At 39.9% G+C, this 21,842-nt stretch overlaps 1 protein-coding gene across 4 annotated transcripts in view; it reads left to right on the forward strand.

The window, feature by feature from the left end:
* The window catches only part of LOC124059064 (cytoplasmic dynein 2 heavy chain 1), a 105,958-nt gene extending 84,690 nt beyond the window's left edge, over positions 1-21,268 (forward strand). For all 4 annotated transcript variants that reach the window (XM_046388809.1, XM_046388807.1, XM_046388811.1 and 1 more), the window contains 11 exons: positions 3,995-4,070; positions 4,371-4,597; positions 5,505-5,609; positions 9,339-9,455; positions 11,231-11,338; positions 11,446-11,547; positions 16,150-16,239; positions 18,652-18,761; positions 18,844-18,925; positions 19,948-20,064; positions 20,442-21,268. In XM_046388809.1, the coding sequence (XP_046244765.1) occupies positions 3,995-4,070; positions 4,371-4,597; positions 5,505-5,609; positions 9,339-9,455; positions 11,231-11,338; positions 11,446-11,547; positions 16,150-16,239; positions 18,652-18,761; positions 18,844-18,925; positions 19,948-20,064; positions 20,442-20,603 (1,296 nt within the window). In that variant the 3' untranslated portion in view covers positions 20,604-21,268. The remainder of the gene's footprint in view (positions 1-3,994; positions 4,071-4,370; positions 4,598-5,504; positions 5,610-9,338; positions 9,456-11,230; positions 11,339-11,445; positions 11,548-16,149; positions 16,240-18,651; positions 18,762-18,843; positions 18,926-19,947; positions 20,065-20,441) is intronic.
* Positions 21,269-21,842: the final 574 nt, after the last annotated feature.

The following is a 21,842-nucleotide window of genomic DNA, read 5'->3' on the forward strand; positions in this document are numbered from 1 at the left end:
GTATCGGTTTGTTTAAATGTCTGTACAAGTAAAAGTAAGTCTGTACATAAGTGCTTTAGTTTCTGACGTTTGCTGCAGATCTCACAGTTTGGGCTTACTCAAATCTACCATATTTAGTTCAGTCAAACACTGAAGTGTTTTCTTCAGGCACACATTTACAGCAGACAGCCAGTAGTTACTTGTGATTTCAAAACCTAAAACCTAAAGCTTCTTGAGTCTGGGTTTTGCTTATAAATGCTAATTTGCTTGTGATTGAGCACAGTCCAAAGTAATCAAGTACGACGATGCAAAGACATTTTAATAGAAGCAAAAAGAACGATGCGTTTGAGCCTGTAATTAATTGATACTTGCTGCAGTTTCCTGTGTTATGTTTCCACTTGTCAACTTATACAGTTGCTTTTATAGTCTGTATTGCCATGATGTCTTGACGTGGTCTGTCCATCTAATCGAATAAGTCAACATGTCTACAGTTAGAGCAAGAAGGTATCTCTTTTTTCTGCTAAACCAACGTGGAATCCGCACACTCTTAGTAAATCCAAACTCTAAGGAGAACAGTAGCAATGAAATTTGGTCTCAGTATTCCCCATTAACCATTGTCCTCATTGTGGAGTTGTTTGGGAGAAGCAGTACTGAGTGGCTCTCTTTATCATTAAATCTCTGGTAACTGTTTTCATTTAGAATGCCAGTGTAGTTCATCATCCAAGAAAGTGATTGTCCCAATATCGAAACAGTCACAGCTCCTTTAGTGCACTTCTCCGTTACTCCTTTCTTTTTACTCCCTGCTTTTTTATTACACCCTTTATTGTCTGCGCAGGAAAAGACAGTGAGGAAGAAAAGAGGAGGAATGAAAAGTCTAGAGGAGCAAGAGAAAATATAAGAGTGTGTGTTTGTGTGTGTATGTGTGTGTGTGTGTGTACACACACATTACTCTTGCTGTGGAGACAAAAAATCTAATACAGTCACACTGTAAAGACCCACCTCACTTATGGGGACAAAATGAAAGTCCACACAAGGTTGAGGTTAGGATAAGGGTTAGGATTAGGCAAGTAGTGTTTATTGTTATAGTTAGATGGTGGTTAAACTTCCAGAAAATGTGTGTGTGTGTGTGTGTCAGAGAGAGAGAGATGTAGCGTGATCATAGCATTGCAATGGAGGAAAGACTGGGGTTTTTGTGTGATGGACACAGGAGAACAAGTAGAGACAATTATAACTAGTAAACACTTTCTGAAGTAGCACACTTTCTGAAGCGCTCACAAGATAATTGAAAACATGAACACACATAAACACACAGTCACCTTTATCATACCCATGTATTGAATCATTCACTAAATAAACCGCTAATGTTATACACATGAAACAAATGCATTCATGTGTGAGTTGTTCACAGTCTCATTCGTGCATATGTAAGCACATTTATTAAATGCAGTAGAAACATAACCCTACACCGTCTGAATATGTACTCGAACGCAAAATTGCTGAATGAACAACATACACCTCATCATTCAAAGAATTACTGGACAGGCCTACGCAGTTTTTTCTTGCACCCTCACCTCATCCTCCCACAGCATCAGTGGGCAGATTACAACCGCTGATTGAATAGCAGTGAAGTGCAACACGTATTCACAAAGAGACTGCCCTCACACTCGATTATGTTTAACACTTCTTGGATTCACATAGACCTATAGTGGCTATAGTGGGGGGAAAAAATATCCATCAAGGCCATGTTTTACAATATCAAGCACATAAAATGCTATTCGTGTGCACAAGACACAATTTGTTCATATGTTTTGATAATTTAGTAGGCGGGGGATAAGGAGACTGTCCCTCAGGGGGGCTTGGAAAATTGATAGACGCAGCCAGGAGTACTTGTACGTGGGGTTTCTCTTGATGGAGAAGGGAAGATGACAGCATAACTGGACTTAGGAAGTGTTGGTGCTTTAAACAAGATCATTGGAGTCTTTTTATGAACGTTCTGCATTTTGGTACTGGTTGCACTTGATTAATATACTGTATTCCCATCCATGCTTCCACCCATCCATTCGTCCTTCCAGATTTTGGTTTGGCAGCAATCTGCTCAACTTAGCCACACATATAGCTAAGTAATATAAAAGATTATCTCAACATCCCCTTTTCGTCACCATTCTGATTTTTTTTTCTGAGATGGCTCCCACTCTGATTGGCAGTGATGGAAAGTAGAGGTGCACCAATTCCATGGCCGATTCCAATTTCAGCAGTGTGACCTGCTGATACCAAATTTTGCTGATTCTGATTTTTTTTTCAAAGAATTATAATTGACAGCATACACGAACAAAAATCAACTTTTCCTCAATGAAAAAATTTGCTTTTGTAGTAAAAGAAGTTATTAAACTTCTTCTCAAAATAAGGCAACTGGAAAGAGCTGCAAAAAATGCTAACGATTAACTGAAGATGAGCAGCAGCCATGACCCTTCACTGCACACATCATCACTCCCTGCTTGCTATCTGGCATCACCACTCATTCCTTATGTATTCACATACATACTGCTGTATTTTTTACAGGAGCAATGCTACTCTGGTAACATTTTGTTCTCAACTATGGAGAATGGCTGATCATCCAGGGCCTTGAATTCCATAATTTTCCTCATAATTACTTTGATATTTTCATTGCTCAGACCAAAAAAGATAGGAGAGGCTGCTGTCTTGTGTCTGGCACTGAGCTTTGGCTAGCTTTATCTTTAGCCACTTTTCCTTTGCTAGCTTCTTCAAACTGGGCATGGTCAGCTGGGCGATGGTGTTTTAAGTATCTGATTAAGTTTGTTGTTCCATACATTTTCGTGGTAGTTCCCCACAGTTTACTTTGGCCTTACATGTTTTTAAAATTGTGAGCTTTGTGTCTTCTTCACTCACAATGAAGAATGTCCATGCTAAAGACAAGACAATTTTTAGTGTGCTTACCCATATTTATAACAACCTGCATATGGAAACTACATGTAATTATGGAGTAAAATGGCTTAACAGTACCAGCCTTCATTCGGTAATCACTTTTCTCTTCAGCACATTATTATGACCTTGCTTGCTCTGCTGGGTTTCTGAAAAGTTGAGCAGGTCTATACAGAAGCAAGTAATTTTTTGTGGATATGTTGAGCCAAAAGTGAAAGTACATTAAATTGAAAGATGCACTATAAACACAAAAGTATCCAGACACACCTCTTTATGGAGCTGTTTTTTAGGGGTTGGGCTGGGCCCCTTACTTCCATTAAAGGGAAATCTTAATGCTTCAGCATAGCAAGACATTTTGGACAATGCTATGCTTCCAACTTCGTGGCAACAGTTTGGGGAAGGCCCTTTTCTGTTCCAGCATGACTGTGCCCCAGTGCACAGAGCAATGTCCATAAAGACGTGGTTGGATGAGTTTGATATGGAAGAAGTTGACTGGCCCACACAGAGCCCTGACCTCAATCTCATCAAACTGGAACAGAGATTGTCAGTCAGGCCTTTTTGCCCAACATCATTGACTGACCTCACTATTACCCTAATGCATGAATGGGCAGAACTTCCTACAGAAAAAAATGTTGTGAAAAGCCTTTTCAGAAGAGTGGAAGCTGTCATGGCTGCAAAGTTGTCTATGTATTTAGAATGTGATGACATCAAAGTCCCTGTAATGGTCAGGTGTCCCAATCCTTTGTCTATATAGTATATCAACTTACAACCAGCATACTCTATACTGTTTAACATTCAGCGGTCTTCACTTTCATCGTTGTGTGTATTCCCTCTCAAGGGTAAAAACAACAACAACAAAAGATTGCAGTGGTTGTAATTAAGAGCACACTTGTACGCAATTGTTTGAAAATTAAGAGGAAGTGAAATTATGTGTGAGTCATGATACTTTGTCCTTTAATACTGCGTGTGATTAAATATTTTGATTACCGTATGTTCTTGTTTGGTTGACAAATTCTGAAAGTAACTCATTACTGTAGTACTTTGTACTTATTCCCCTCCTCTGTGCTTTATCCAGGGTTGGACTAAGTTCTACGAATTTTCTTTATCAGACCTCCGTGCTGGCTTTGAGATCATTGACAGACTTTTTGAAGGTAAGGGGGCTTGTAACAAACATTACAATGCAGTGGAGAGCTCTACTCTGCAGCCTATATGGTAATGAGAAGTGGGTTCTTTGATCAATTACGTCTTTAATTTACACAACCCCTGATAAAGCATGACCTGAACAACTCAGCATTTTGCATTCATATGCACTGTGAGCATTTGCCCTTCGTTGTATCTCCCTGCCTTTCGGCGTGTATGTGTGTGTGCATGTTAAGTGTTCTTTTGTTCTCTGTGCGCTCATTACACATTTAAATCTTTCTTTGTCGATGTGTGTCTTGGAATCTCTCAAGGTGGCAAACCTTTCCAGTGGGAGTTTGTCCATGGCCTTTTGGAGAGTGCCATCTATGGTGGACGCATCGACAACCCTTCTGATCTCCGCATCTTGCGCTCCTACCTGGAGCAGTTCTTCTCCACTCATCTCCTCTCATCCTCCCTCTCAGCTGGTCAGAGAAAGAGCAGAGGGGGAACACGATTCTTTCCACCTCAGATCAGCCTCCCAAACTCTTGCTCCATATTGGTAGGTTGTCAGGGTGACACAGGGATCTAACACATGCAGTTGGCAGGGACACATTTTAATTCACAGTTGCTGAGTTGCAGGAGTAGACACTGTATGTAGGGCTTTGAAGGGAGTTCAAGAAATGAATTCTTCACACAGAGAAAAAAATGAGCACTTCCATGTTTTTTTTTTTTCTTTTTGAGCTTTAAATCTTAGGCTACAATGTTCTCCTCTGCTCCCTTTAATGGTCCCGGGTGCCTGGGCAGAGAAGCAAAAACATTTCAAAGAAAGGGATCTGAATTAATAGCTTTTCACTGACTAGATTCACTATTTATGGTTTGGTCAGTATTGGAGTGTCGTTAGTCTAAGTTGTGTTTGCATCTTTTTAAGTTGTTTTATAAAGTAGCCCCTACAAATGCATCCAGTTAATTAGCCTCAAGTTTACACAATTGTTTGTATTCATACTATTCCCTTGCATTCTGATGATGGAACTTCTTATGCATAAAAATCAGTGTGCATAAAGCCTCTAGTTGTTAATTAAATATTCTCATTTGAAGTACTACTAGCGTAAATTAGTATACTGCATCCGTTGAGAGACCATTCGCTACACAAAAATGTTGGTATGGAAATATATACTTTGTATGGCAATCTTTGCAATTTAACAGTCAGTAGTAAGGCCAAGTGGATACTGTTAGAGAACTGCATTAAACAGTATAAAAAAGCTACACACGTAAAGACACCTAATTAAGGACGATACAGCATTATTTATCCTATACTCCCACATAGCAGTCTAACAACAATGCTATAAGTGTTTACTTTTGCTTGGGTGTTCTCAAATGTGTGTTTTGAGCCATGAAAAAATAGGCACCATGCTGACATTCTCTCTCTAGTTTTTCTGTGTGTGACCTGTAACTGTGTGTCTGCCCAGGACTACTGCAGTGTAATAGAGAATCTCCCAGAGGATGACAGACCTGCATTCTTTGGTCTGCCCGCCAACATAGAGAGATCCTCCCAGAGAATCATCAGCTCCCAGGTGCACCCACACACACAGACACCTGCTTATTCTCACAAACACACACAGCCACCACCAGCACAACCTCTATTTCTATCTCTCACATGCAGAAATTCAAACACAAAGGCATGCACACACATACATTTATTCCGATACGTCCTTAACAAACACATGCACATTGTATATTAGGAATTCCCTCTGATGATCAACAGATGTAGTTTCAAAACCAATCAGAGCACATTGTAATTGATTAGTTTGATTTATATTAAACTAAATAAAATCCACATTGTATATTAATTTTAACTTTCAAGCAGTTTCCCTTTGTAATGACACTACAGTTTGTTGGCCTGCAGCACTGTATGATGCCAGCCAGTGGACTGCACAAAGGCATGAAAAAAATAGCAGCAAGTCATTTCAGCATAGATACCTACACTGAAACGGTGGGTGTCACAAAGTGAATCACATTATACTGTTTTCCAGCTTGTGGAAGGCAAACACACAAGTAGTTCCTGCCAAAAGATACTCAATTTTCTACTTTGGCAGCCTTTTTTGGTCTCCTAATAACTGTTCAGATTACACAGGTGATTACTGTACCAAATTGCAGGTGAACACTGTGCAGATACATTGAATGAAATAGCAGATATTTTTGTTGTAATAGACTATACCCTGTGTTTATGTTTGAGTGTGTGTGTGTGTTTATCCTTCAAACAAACCAACAACCTCAGTGTTGTTGCAGGGAACCACCTCCACTCAGGAGATATGTAAGCAGTTCATTTTAGGGTCAGGACTTCAATTTAAGGTTAAAGCATTATATCAGGCAGCCACCCGTTTCCATTTTATTTCAATACAAAAGAAAATTCACCTTGCAGTGACATGAAACTAGTTTTAGATGGGTAATCCATCACGGTGAATATCACGTCTACTTTTATTAGTGTCAGGGTTATGTTGCCATTGCATTTATTAGTGTAAGATGATTTTAAGATGTCTACACTGTAGCAATAATGTAACATTGTAACATTCAACAATGTTCAGACAGGGAAACAGTGATTTATTTGGTGTATCACTGACCAAAAGGGTGAGATTAGATTTTTAAGTAAAGGTGAGAGCATCGTTTCTTAGCCTCAGCTCACCAAAAACATCTGGGCTTGATATATTTGTTTATGTTTAATACAGAAAATGATTCTGAAATGCCACTTCTATAAAATAAACGTTTGAACTCACAGCATGACACTAACTGTAGAACTTTGCATCTCTAGTGATCCTGGGACACAAAACTGGAGTCATACACGTGAAAGTTGAGGAACCCCAGATTAGTGGACAGGGAATGAATTTAAACAGCGGAGGATAAACACAATATTGAGACGTATGGATACATGTGTGTGTTTAAAGGTTGATGGTCACTGCAGATACACCAAACGATTTAGTAACGGACATGTGTGTTTAGGAGAGAGAGAGAGACTGAAATGAAAGGATAGAAACCAACCATGAAAGATGGAAGAGAAGCAGGATGTAGAGTGAAAGATGCTGCACTTCTCTCTTTTTGTGAACATTTTCTTTGTTTCTTGCGTTATTCACACAGAACAAAACATATAAAATGAATACACACTCATCCCTGTTTTCAAAAGCAAAATCACTTTTTTCATCACAGAACTTCACACACCTGTTCATGGAAACAGCAAAAATGAAAGCAATGATAGGATGGACAGAATGTGATGGTTTTGATGTTTTTATGCATCTTTCTCTGCTTAGCTGTCGTCAGCAAACTCACTTAAACCACTGAGAACCATTACAGCTTGTGAATAAAGTCCCCATGTGAGTGTTAGTGCATACCAAGCAATACAAGTCCATTCATACTGTCAGTGTGGTCTGCTAATCACTGCGAACCAACCTAGTTCAATTCACACAACTCCCACAATGCCACTAGCATGTGTGCGTGTGTGTGTGTGTGTGTGTGTGTGTGTGTGTGTGTGTGTGTGTGTGTGTGTGTTGCTGTGTCTCTCTCCACCTACCTCCACTTGTGATTGTCTTCCCTCCTGCTGTCATTTGTCACTGTCACATTCATGCTCTCTCTCTCCCTCCCTTTCTCTCTCTCTCTCTCTTACCTTAATGTATGCCCTCTCCTCTCCCTAAAGATCTTTGTCACCACTTTACGTGGGTCAGGGGCTTAACCACACACACACACACACACACACACTGAAAAGAGCTGAGGAGACAGTCAGCAGTTTTGGTGGGTACCGTTTAAAATAAATGCATATCTTGGTGTAAATGACCCAAAATGGGTCAGAATGGTCCTAACTGCCTATTAAGGATTCCTGTGGAATTACATATGTATGATGTGCATGACCATAATGCCTTTTGGTGTGCAGTGCAAAAAATGAGTATTTCATGTACAAGTAGGAACTAGCAAGTGAAAATGTTTCAGTAATTATAATTAACAGAAAACAAAAAGTAGAGTATACAGAAAGTATTATTTCCGTCATCTTGTCCCAATAAATGAGCTGTCTGTGACAGTGCTTGGGTTTTGTTCAGTGATAGTGCCATTATATATCACTGCATAATAGCATCCACACTTTTTTTTTTTTTTACACAAAGATCTGCTTGATCTTTATTGAGTGTCATCTTGACTAAGACAATGAGACCTGATTGACCTGCCCTGATTTAAAAACTGTTAACTACAGTTCTGGATTACATTAAATTCAAGTTAAAGTCTTAACTAGATTGATTGCAACCAATTTGATTAAAACACAACTGTCTTGCACATGGACATTGTGTAGTAACTTTTTCTTCCCAGTTGGTTATGACAGTAAATGTAGTTGCTGCCTGGTATTCTTGTATTGAGATAAGAATAAATCTTAATGTATTTAAATCCCTATATATTTGAACCCCAATATGTTTCAAATCTCCATCCTCAGCTGCTCTCGTTTTACTGCTGTCAGGGTGAAGTTCTAGCTATCAGGGTTTTTAACCCTACCTTCTCTCTCTCTTCCATACAAAACACACGCACACACACACACACACACACACACACACACACACACACACACACGCACACACACAGCCATGCATACATACATTCATATACAGACTTTCCCTCCTGAGCAGAGAAGATAAAGCAGGTGTTAGTAAAGAGTTCTCCTGGCCCAAATGAAAGCCATTTATCAGACGCTTTGCCTTCCTCACAACACACACATATGGAAACTCACACAACCACAAAAACACACACACTGAGTCAAGATAAAAGCACTATCCAGGACTCTAAGCCTAAAGCTAAGCATGCTTGATTAGGTGTGTAAGGAGCTGTTAGGAGATGTGTTTGGGGTTTGGCCTTTCTTCCCTTGTAATATCCCAGCACATGAAACAGTGCTGACTGTCAGAGCGTGTACCCACCAGAGATGTCAGTGACAATTTATTTCAGCATTTCAAGAACTTTGTTTTAATTATACACTGCTTTAGGGTGAACAACTAGCAAAAGTGCATATTTATTCTATTCACATTTTGCTCTTTCTACACAGAAGACAGGTGTGATTTATTAAATACCACCCATACATTTTTTTGTGAGGATTTTTATCATCACTCATGCTTCTGTGTCTAATTATAGGAAGGAGATTGAAAGCAACTGTGGCCATTTATTTTTGGGTGACCTTTTACAAGCGTGATAAAAGACACTCAAATTCAGAAAATGGGTTCTCCTCCTCCACTTTTGTTCTGTTTCATGTTATTTGTTTTTGTTCATACTTAATTGATTCACAGGTGATTTCCCAGCTGCGTGTCCTGAGCCGCTCAGTAGCAACAGGTTCAAAGTTTGACAGGGAGCTATGGTCAGATGGACTTTCGCCCATCCTATATTTGTGGAAGAAACTCAACCAGGTCAGTTCACTTTTTTCCCACTTTATCTTTCCCACTTTATTTATTCGTTTTTCCTGAATGGAAACGGAAAACTTGCGCTACAGGGTCTTGAGCAAGTGTCAAACGTCTTTCTTTTATGTTCCCTTTTTTTATGCAAACTAAACTGAAAAGCTGGCCTTACAGATTGTTATCTTGATTTAATCTAAATCAACTTGAGGAAGAAATTTCAAAGACCTCTCCATATCTTAATTTTAACCCCATTACCCAAAACTTTAGTGGGGAATCACAGGAATATGGTGTTGTCATCATTTCCATATAACTGAAATTAGTTATTCAGACTCTACACTCTTTAAATTGCTCGGTGCCTGCATATCTTATACCATTTTGTCTTCAAACTAAGAGTATTTACTAATAGATTAGTTAGAAAAACATAATTGTTGTTCCTTTCAAGCTTTGACAGTTTCATGCTAGTGTGTATTTGTATGCAAAATCATATTTTTACATTGCCCTCATAGCAACAACTAGCCTAAATTAAAAACTGTGAAAGCTCATTGGAAATTAGTAGGGCCTAATTGAGCACTGAGTATGATAGCCACTGGCTTGCATAGTCAGACAGCTCTCCTGCATGTGGTTGCTTGGAGACCGGCACCTTTTCAAATCAAAAGGACATCTAGCTCTACATTAAATAATTTAGTCACCACATTCCTTCTCTGATGCTCTGCCTCAGTTTTATTCACTCTCATACTGTAAATCACATATAAGCTCCCTTTCCCTTTCTCTCATTTGCAGGTATTCATATCTGCTTCTCTCTCTCTCTCTCTCTCTCTCTCTCTCTCTCTCTCTCTCTCTTTAAGTTGTTTTGTAGTTGCTGAGAGGAAACTGATTAGCTGTGTTAATTGATGCCATTGTGTCACCCGCTATCTTCCGAAAGATCACAATCTACCTCTGACAGCTTTCAATTAACTTGCCCATTGTCTTCAGCTAACCCTCTGTTTGACCAACAGTGGATGTGTGCTGTACTCCTCAAAGTGTAACTTCAATTCACATCCTTATGCATGAGCATTATTTATTTTTCATTGAAAGGAGAAGCACAAGACAGTCGATACTGTTTACTTGGATGTTAACTTATATTTTTCAGGGGAGACAAAGCAGAGCTGTAGTCAAGCTGAATTTTGTCTCATTGTCTCATTTGTCTCTCACTCTGCATTGTCTCCATCCCTGCATTTGGCAGTCCTACTATCCCTCTCTCCCTGTCTTTCCTCCTCTGGCTCATACTGAGCAGATGTGAGGAAAACAGGATAGATTGTAGGTATGATATCTGCAACAGAATACAACACAATATCCATGCTTGTTCATATTTGTTTATATTTTTTGAACACAAATACAAACACATAAACTTGTGTACTCACTGTAGATCTTTGTGTTAACAAAAGCAAGCAAATTGCTTCCCTGGTTTGCACTGCAGAGAATTAATTTTCCTATTTGGTCACATTTTGTTACTATGGGAGAACCAAGAACAGAAGAATTTAGTTAATGCATGTTGAGATAAAGAAACCCATGGAGAGCACTGGAAAGATAAAATATACTGTAGCAATGGAAGAAATCATTTTACGCATAAAAGATACCATGATGAATCATAGCAGCAGTTACAACATGCATTGTACATAATACTATGTCCATGGTACTGTGTAACAGCCAGTTTGAGCAGACTGGTTGATTAATGTAGTGCTAACAGTGTTCCATTATATCATTTATTTATATTTGTCCAATATATTTGTCTGTCTGCTGTCTATCAGGGTTCTACTCTGATCCACCAGAAGGTGGCCCCACCTTCTGAAAGTCAGGGGTCACCAGTCCTGTCATTTATCGCTCTGGAGCAGTTCAATGCCATCCGACTGGTCCAGGTGTGTCAGATTAGTGATATTATCAGATATTAGTGCATGTGTGTTAAATACTTCCTGGTCTAAAACTTTGGCACAGTATGTACACCAAACTGTATGTGTTGTCACAGAGTATCCATCAGTCCCTGGCTGCACTGAGTAAGGTCATTAGAGGGACTCAACTGCTAACCCCTGAAGTCCAAAAACTGGCCACGGCCCTGCTCAATCAAGAGGTAAGATAGAAAGAAAGTAAATAAGAGTATATTTTTTGTTTTGTGTGCAATCATTTTAATTAAAAATGAAAATGAATAGAAATTGAGCAGTATAATGGTCTTACATCGTACTTGTTGCAGTAGTATCCTTTTTGCACACTACAACCTTCCTGCGTCTTATGAGTCATTAGAGATTCAACATATTTTCCTCCACTGACAGTTATGAGCATTGTTTGGATCTCTGATTCATCTCATCATAAAATATACAGTTTGGGTTGTCTCCTTGATTTAACGTGCAAAGTGCATCTTTTCTCTTCACTATATTCTTTTAGAGGTGAAATGTTGCCATACTGTGATGAAGTTGTGACCACAGGGGCAGGCAGACACAGGGTATACAGAGCTGACTTGTAGACATCTAGAAAGCACAGCATGTTTGTCTGGTGTGTGTCCTGAGGCTGAGATGAGGACAAAGGGGATATGATGAGGTAGAGTAGGAGAGATGCACAATCAACCTTTTACTCCTTCTGTGCTTTTAATATCCTGAGAGAAGCCTTGGGCATAACTGGCTTTTCACTGCTTCCCTCCTCTTTCTTTTTATATTAATCAGCATGTCTTTAGTCATATCTCCGTCTCTCTCCCAACCAATGCTCTCCAGTTTCTGGCTCTCACATATTCCTCTCTCTATCCTGTCCTGTCTCCCCTCTAACACATTAATTCACTGCAATTAGTGCTAATACCAGAAGAAGCTGCCAGGTAGACCTTTGTAATACAGATGTTATAGTTAATGTAGTAGCTATAGTGAGGTCAGTCTCTGATGTTGGACAAAGAATCCTCACCATCTCCGTTCCAGTTCATCCCAAGGGTGCTTGATGGGGTTGAGATCAGGGCTCTGTGTGGACCAGTCAAGTTCTTCCACGTCAGACTTTTAGACTTTTTATTGTTTTAGACCACAATATGGGAAATTTTAGTTAAAGTGATTCATATTCCTTTGTAATGCATTATATGAGACATAATTCTTCATATTAAATCAAATGTAAAGAATATTAGTATTATATTATTACAGCACCCCAAACATACTTCTACTCAGCAAATCAAGGACACCCACGTTGGTAGGGTATCAGTACCTCTAAGGTATTGACTGAAATAACCCAGTATTTATACTTTAGCCAAAAAAGACTTGTATGAAAATGTACGATCTCTACGTCTCTTTGTTCATCTGGTATGACTTTCCACATTATGGGGAAACCTCACAATGTGTTAGGACTGATTTGTGTAACCCATCGGTTCAAAAACAGATGAGCCCTCATTCCTTTTTTGCAAATTTGCAACTGTGTTCCCCCTTTGAACTAAACGGCTCAAGTATGGAGCACAGCTTTGCTTTGATGATCATTTCTAGGACCCATTTTAAGAAGCGTTCTTTGTTTGCATTGTGCGTAATCAGAATGCAGCATTTCAATGAGATGTTTAATAGTCAAAGCAACGCCTTTTGTTAGTTTTGTAGGACAGTGCAACTTTGTGGAATTTTATCATAACCTGTTTTGCAAATTATAACGATGACCCATAATAATGGCGCAGACCCGCTTCAAAGCCACCGTCTTCCAGAGAGGAAGTGTTTCTACAGAGCCAGATCACAGTGTGATGAACATTTGCTGGCGTATCCTTGGTTGAAAAACCTTGGAAAATGATGATTCTGCTGTATGTTCTGACAGTCTATATAAGCCTTGACACATATAAAATATCAACAAAAACTTGATGACTTATCTAGTACATGGTTATTTTGGCAATGCTTCATATCACATCATGTCAAAGTGAAAAAAACAAAGTGAAATGTAATGTTTTTGTGTTTACATTTTAGAATTTGTCACAAGTAGATTAAGGCTCTCTTGTATTAGATTTACTTGTCTCAGAATACAGCAGAATTGACAACGTTCCATTGTCTGTGGTTAAGAGCAGAATGATCCTGTAGATAATTGCAGTATCCATACGACCAGCTCAAACAAAAGAAATGCTCGACAGAAACAATGCAACTAAAGTTTGACAAAGTGTCTGACAAAGCTGAATCCCGACATTTTAGTTTATGTGTCAGATAAGACACTACCTGTTGGATTTTTTCCTGTATAACACTCTTAATCAATTAAAAAAAAAAAAAAAATACATATAATATTTCCACTTAAGGTAACAGACGGTTGTTGCTACTGCTGAAAATGGAATTGCAGTACAGAATGATAATGAGACAGGGAGTGTTCGTGGCCATGTACCATTATGTGTTTAGGGTTCCATGACTGATTAGCCCACTTTCAACCAGACAAGAGGAACAGAAAGAGCTGGTGATATGATTTATATATTTGGAAAATCGTTTGAGGGTTGTAATATTGTAAAAGTATGGCAGGCACAGCTCTGAAGGTATGAGCTCCATTGCCCCTCTCCTCAGCTGTGCAGTAAAAAATAATTAGATACTTGGAAAGTACCCAAGCATCAGAAGAGAGTGGCAAGCAGCACTGCAAAACAGACATAAATACCACCACTGCCTTCAGTCAGCGAAAAGATCATTAATATTAAGACATGAGGACTGATGCAGAGATGGCACTTTGATTAAAGGTTAAACAATCTCTGGTATCAGTTAGTTTTTCAGTGCCAGTTGTAGTAATTAACATGTCAATACTGACAGTTTTTATTTTCATCTCAGTTAGAGGTCAGAGGTAATAAAAGGGATCCTTTTATTCAAAATATTTGCTTGCCAACAAGCCCCCACAAGCTACTTAAAAAATTCAGTAAGTTACCTTGGAGACTGAATTTACACCAATTAAAGTTCTGGCAACAAACTGCAATGTAAAATCACATGCCTTCCTCAGGAGATAATATGGTTAATTATAAGCATCAGTTGAGTACAAATCGAATTGAATAGAGTGTTCATTGATATCTTTGTTTCAGCTAAGTCAGAGACCTCACTCTTGTACCGTTTATTTCATAGCTTTGTGTGCAAACAAATGTGTGGTCTGAAAACCTATCAAGCCTTTAGATTTTTAGTTTTAAAATGCAGCTAAAAATAATTATGTCCATCCATTTTCTATACCCACTTATCCGTCAGGGTCGCAGGGGGCTGGAGCCCATCCCAGCTGACTACGGACACGAGGCAGGGTACACACAGATCTAGTCTCATCGCACACTTCTGTGTGATACGCACTCACAAAACAGTGACTGGGTGGTTGATTTCCAGCCAAGACACATAAAAGGTCCTGCTTTGTTACATTATGACTTCTAAGCTTGAATAACAACATATTCTTAGTCCTCAGTGTCCCACTTCGAGTGTTTGGGCATGTGTGAGTGTTTGAGTAAGGACGTTCTTTGATCTCTTTTTAACAGTTTAAGCAACGCAGACTGCATAACCAGTTCCAAAGTTAACAGTTGCTCCTGAACGAGGCTTTCTTCTGCCACCTACACACAAATATTGCATTTGTCATTGTCTTCCAAAATTAGCCTTCTGAGCATTTCAGAGCTAAACATGAGAGCATTTCTTCACAAGCGACCTCTTTGTTAAAGGAGCGGTTAAAGTTTGGCAACTAAAACTACTTAGCACCTGGAAAGAGTCTTGTCATTGTTAGGGGAAAGCAACAGTGGCTGTACTTTTCCACATTTATGTGAGATTTTTGCTGCATAATAAAAACATCTCACTGCCTCCAGCTTTTGAATTTTTTTTTTAAATGAACAATGCTGTCCACAGAAAAACAGCAGCATTTGTTGTTTTTTTCTGTGAAGGATTTTTTTTTTCTTTTGCCAAACCCCTGTGGCATTACAACCTTGGAGATTTAAATATGCTTTTGCTGCAGTTTCAGTGTGAGACAAAGCTCACAGAATTAGAAAATGTAAGTCAAAGGAACTCTATCATGTATTTACATGATGACCCAGACAAACTGCCATATTTGTGTCTGAAAGTCTTGTCACTTAGCTGCTAGAGGCAGATTCAGTTTGGTATAACTGCTTCAATTTTTAAGCAGTATTTATACAGTAAGAGCAGCACTTTACAGATTCTGCATATCTGCCAGTCTTTTGACATCAGAAATTTAGAAGGCCCTCTAACACTACAAAAATCGTAGATATACAGATGTTTCAGCCAGGTTACAGCAGCAGAGCAACCTAGGAAGGTTTATTCCCTTTAGTGACTGACACGCAGTGCATAAATGTGTATTTGGAATGGTTTCGAGGTATGCGGTATTGCCAGGTTCATCTATCTGTGATGCACGATTTAGCAACTGTGGTAGCCTTTAGCGATAGTACAAGGGACAGGAAATGGTACAGAATGCTCCAGCGAATTTATATTAAAAACAGCTGAGGGACAAATCTTTTGGCCAGGATATAAGATACTTTCCCTTGAAGAATGCCTTCAACAGCTCAGTGAATCTGCAGTCCTCCTACATGCCGTGGCTCTCTGGGTTTTCAGGTGCATCAACCACACAGCAGCCTGACGCTTGAAGGATGTAACTTACTGATTGTAGAATGTCTGTAGCGAAAATAACATGGTATACTTTACTTTTGCTAACACTTGTTGTTTGTTGTGTTATTTCTTTTTCATTTTGGCTCTAAATAACTTGTTTTCCACTGTGTGCCTGTTCCCCTCTGTCTTAGTGCCCTTTAACATGGCAAAATAAATGGGAGGGACCAGAAGAGCCAATGCAGTACCTCAGAGCTGTAGTAACACGGGCTATCGCCATACAGGTAACATTTGTGTGTATATATAGAAACTGTCCCTTTCTGTTTGTCCCGCCAAGAATACTTGCCAATACTACAAATAGACACGTCCATATCTGCACAAGACCAGCATACAACCACATACAACCATCTTTAGTTGTGATCGCACATTTTAACTCTTCAGGGACCAAAACTTACACAGGTTTACTACTATCAGAAGACCATTGTCTTTAACAAATAAACAATTATTTCAAATGGGCCTTGCACGCAGTTATCCCACAGTTGGCCTTTTCCCAGTGTTTACCCACATGAGTCCTTTAGCCGAGCCTGGGTTATGGAATTAGAGTAAGAACTTTTAGGTTATGGCTCACACTCAGATTATTGATGACTGAACTTGGCAATGTGTTGACTAAAACCAAGATTTTAATGTTGTGTTCAAAATCGAGGGTGTGAGGACAGGGTGTCTGCACAATGTAAGATTTGCCTGAGGCAAATTGTGATTGTGGGTCATATAACTAAATTTATCTTGACTTTAAAAGCACTTCATAAACAAAAGCAAATTATTATTCTATAAAAACATGAGGTTCTGTGAAGTATTTGCCCTAGATTGGTGCCAGGAAGTAAAGGTTCTGGCTGAAACTCCTCTCCATCTCCTCTCAACTGTGTCTGACTGTACGCCTACCTCAATATGCTCTGGCAGACTAGAATACCACACACATACACACACACAGGCTCAGAAATTATTTACTTCTATGTGAGTTCAATGTGTGTGATTATTCGTGTGGGCGAACCTCACTGCCTCTATCTGTATGGCTGTCTGTCTGCTGGCCGGCCGGCCGGCCTCCCCATCTGTGTGTGTGTCTGTGTGTGTGTGTGTCTCCCTGTCTCCCTGTCTCCCTTCTTCTTTCTGCACTCCATCTGTCTTCATGTGTGTCTGTCTGGAGGCTGCACTGTCCTTAGCTGTCTATTTCTGCCCATCAGTACTGAGTGATATCTCTGTTAGCAGCATGTCTGTGTCCTGTTAGCTAATCAGTCTAATAAAGGCGGAGACGGTCGGAGATGCTGCTGTGTGGAGCTGCTGAAGAATAAAGAGCTAACAGCACAGCAGTGCACCCCAGACACACAGGACGACCTTGAAAACACCCAAAGGCTCACACACACCCACACACACACCCATACACACATATTCACAGAAATACTTCACATAACAGCACACACTGGCATACTGCATTATTAATACCCCAAATTCTTGGTGCACGTCCTCCTGTGTGTGTGTGTGTGTGGGGGGGGGGGGGGGGGGGGATGTCATGCACGTACAACTGCCTGCAAGTATGTGAATGTGGATATGGGCTTGAATTTATGCATATTTCCTCTTGGCATAACGCTCATCCCAATTTATTTCTAAAGTCGGTGCAGACTGATGCTGTGCTAAAAAGGAATCCATTTATAATAGAGATTGGATCAGATGGTTGCTCATGCTGCCTCTATTTGTCAGCAATTTTCCTCAGCTGACCTCCAAATCCACCAGTTTCTATGGTGATTCAGAGAACTGCCGACATGTTAAAGAAGAGAAATGTAAAAAAGGGACTAGAATAAATCAAAACTTCAGGCTTAGGTCAACTCTCAGGGCTCCTGCAGCCATACAGACTTACATCATGATAAACTTGTAAACCTTGTAAACGGACAGTGAAATCAGCTGTTGTGCCACTCAAGAAGCAGCAAGAAAGGAAAACATACAAGCTGATAACTAAGATTGTGTTGTGAGATATCGTATCAGCAGTGACACAGAAGGAGTTCAGGTCTGCACTGTGTACTTGTATTTGGATACAGTTTTTGTTGTGTATGCCTAAGTATACAGTGTATGAAGTGTGTGTGTGTTTTCACTGTATTGATATTAACAGGTAATTGGGGTTCCAGTGATATCAGCTTATTTATGTGGTGAATAAAGGACATTTTTATTGACTTTGTGTTTTGCCCTCTCTCTTTGTAACTCTTTTCCCTCTCATTAACAAATACTCAGTGATAGATATATATATGATATATGATGATCATTCCACTCACAGATCGATTGTTCCCTTGGATCATTTAACAGAGCCAAATACACTATTTGTTTCCTTTGCCACCATCATGGTGAATATTTTAGAGCAGATATTTTAAGTATTAAGATCCCGCTCTATTTTGTCAAATTTCACCACTAGAACTGGAGAAAATTGTATTCTAATTATCTTTCATTGATCCGCTAAAGGTTTTGTTTGACTCCTGTGTGAAACTGATTTTATGCATGAATTATGTGCTCTCTTGGAGTGTTTATTTGTTATTTGCTAGGTTTTTGGTTCATTAATCTGTGTGTGTGTGTGTGTGTGTGTTGGGGGGCGGGGGGCGTCTTTCTGTCTGCCTGTTTGACTGTCTGTGTGTCTGTGTCTGTGTATGTATTTCCAGACTTGGGTGGAGCGTGCAGGTCGTCAAGCTCTGCTGTCAGACACCCTAGATCTCGCTGAGCTCTTCCATCCTGACACCTTCCTCAACGCTTTGAGACAGGAAACCGCCAGGTAATAACTGATGCCTGTGGGCTTGTTTGAGAAAGAACAAGTGTGCATGCTAAGGTCAGTAACATCTTTTTTGTGGTTTTAGGTCCATGGGGCGTTCTATGGATAGTTTGGTGTTTGTGTCGTCCTGGAGGAGTCCCATTGAGCAGGCCAAGCTGCAAGTGAAGGTAGAAATACAACACTACACACATTAGTACACATCAGCCTACAGCTCATGCCTGCAGATTGCAGACACTCACTGCTCCCATCAGCTGCACAATGCTTGGGCTATAAGCAAGGCACACTCTGGCTGAGTGATAATTGGAAAATAATGGAGTAAAAGAAAACTAAGATAGAATACAGATAAGAAGGCAAGAGCTCAAAGAGAGAAGAAAGTTATAAAGAAAGCAAAGAGTTTGCTGCGTATCCATTAGAGACAATCTGCTACTGTTGAGTCACCTCTCGTCTCCTGAGCTTTTGTGATTCATTTGATGGGCACAGTTTCATACAATTAAAGGAAGCATGCTTTACAATACCACTCTCAGTCTTCTTGCTTTCCCTTTCATGTGCTGATTTAAGGTTGATATGATTCTATTGTCCACAATTCAAATACTTTTAGGCATTTGTTCTTTTCTGTCAAACCAAAAAAATTAAAAGAAGGTCCACGCCGTTTGGATGTTGGAAGGAGACTGCAGCTGCAAGGGGGGGAGCAGAAATCAGAAATCTGACAAAGAAAAAGAAAGGGGATAACTGTTGTGAAGCAATGAGCTGTCTTACACACATACACACAAACACACACAGTAGTTTTTCTGGATTTATCTCTCCCTCACTCTCGTGCCTTTTTTTTCTCTGCCCAGATTATAGTGATTTAGTAGTTGTCTGTGTATGTTTGACCTGATGTCAGAGTTTCCTTTTTTTTGCCTGACCTACTGAGGGAAATACCTGAGTAACAGGACTGTATTCACTTATGCAAACGCTCCTTCTTGTGTGCAATGTGCGGAATATGCTAGTTGCTCTGGTGACAACTACGCAAGTCTTCAGTTCTCTTTGTTTGCATACAGTCTGTTTTCGCTTCATACACACACTTAAAGTGTACTGCTTAAAATCTGCCAACTCTTAACCCGCTCAATTTACAATCACTTTGTTTCAATGTTCCCTTTGCCCCTGCTTCCTTTGTCTGATCACACCATCTCTCTCGCGCTTCTTCCAGGTTGGAGGTCTCCAGTTAGAGGGTTGTAGTTTTGACGGCCTTCATCTTTGTGAGAATCAGCATGACTCTCCCAGTGTGTCAGCTGTCCCACCCTGCTACATGGCCTGGGTTCCACAGGTATGTATGTGCCTCTAAAACAGCAGCAAATTGCTGCCTTCACTAAAGAAATTCATGTAAGTCAAATATGGACAGACAGGCTTTGGCCCAAAGTATTACATTTTTGGCTCTGTGAAATTATTTACATTTTGTGATGAAACTAACGGTGATGAACTTGTTTGTAAATCCTAAAGATGTGTTTACTTATTCAGTCTGAAAGGTAACAATTAGATATATTAAAGTGTAAGCTGTTGTCTAGCGAAAGCAGACAATGGGGATCTCTGTGATCAGTTTTTCTTTGTAGAAACATCTGTCATTATTTTAACTTCTTTTAACTTTAACTATAATAAATATACAGTAATGGTGCATGCAATGATTAATGTGAGTTTTGATCCTAGAACTCTGCTGCTGATTCCACCGCTTCAGAGGAGAGCATCTGGCTGCCTCTGTACACGAGCTCAGAGAGAGTGAAGGTGGTCACACACATCTGTCTGCCCTGTGGACCGAACCCCAACCAGTGGCTACAGACTGGAGCTGCTCTCTTCCTCAAACAGCAGTGAAAGGATGTCATCCTAGTGAGGGCGAGCACATACAGACAGTTACGACAGGAGCTTTTGTCCAGGACTGTAAGCCTTAAGTGGAGATAATATTGTCATGAAGGATGGATTTGACTGGGGCAGCAAATAACAGGACAAATTATTACTGCTCCAACTTGTCAGGCTGCGATACTGACACCATCATTTTCTAATTAAGCACCTTAGCTTGGAGACCAAAAACAAACACTTTATTTCACTGCCATTTGCATAATATGGTACAAGGGAAAGCAGCAGAGGAGGAGAAAACGGTTATGACTTTGTGGTCTCCTTTTTGGTTTAGCAACAACACTAATGAATGAAAAGTCTTTTCAGCATTAACATATTTAATAAGATATAAGCTTAATATCATTTGGATCTCATATAACTCTACTCCACTCATTTCATAAAATAGTACCGTACAGTTTGTGACGAAAGCAACGTAATGAAAACTTTTTGATTTGACTATTTGAGTTTTGTGTATTTTTAGTCTTTATTTGTTCAAAGTCAAGATGAAATAAAAGTCGTGCTATATTTGCTATGATGTTTAGCAGCAGTAATCAGTACGGTGTTTGAAACTCAGACTCTGTTAATGTAATTTCCATTCAGCATGTATTATTAGTGTAGAAGTAAAGCATACTACTGACAAAACACCAACACAGGTTTGTGTGTGCTCAAACAGGCATTAAACGCCTTAGTGTCTCGGTCATTGTCTCCTTCTCTCTCTCACACTCACACACACCCCAACGGCTGTGTGATTGGTTGTGAGTTGAGGTTGAGTGGAGTGAGTAAGGCCATGACGGATGGCCACCAGGGAGGGTGTGGGCTTTGGAAGGTGAGTATGTTTTTGGTGTGTTTGTGCTTAAGTCCAACCAAGAGCATCACATTTGATTGATGACTTAATCGAGTCTCTATCCACCTGTTTTTGCTTGTGTTTATGCAGTTGTGCAAATGTTTATGAAGGCATCTGTATGCGCACTCCCCTGCAAAAGCGTATGTGTGTTTGTGTGGACAGAGAAAAGGACTGGAATGAGGGAGGAGCGGGTATTGTGTGTGCACTGCAGTGTGACAAAATGGGAGTGAAATGGAACAGCAGGTTTAAAAAAGAGAGAGGATTGGATTTCGGCGAAACACGGCCCTCTGGGTCAGAAAGTGAAAGAGAGACGGAGGGATGGAGGCAGAGAGAAAGAGAGATGATGCAGGGAGCGTGGGAGAGCGAGAAAAGGG

Source organism: Scatophagus argus, chromosome 5 (genome assembly GCF_020382885.2).
Source record: "Scatophagus argus isolate fScaArg1 chromosome 5, fScaArg1.pri, whole genome shotgun sequence".
Classification (NCBI taxonomy): domain Eukaryota; kingdom Metazoa; phylum Chordata; class Actinopteri; family Scatophagidae; genus Scatophagus; species Scatophagus argus.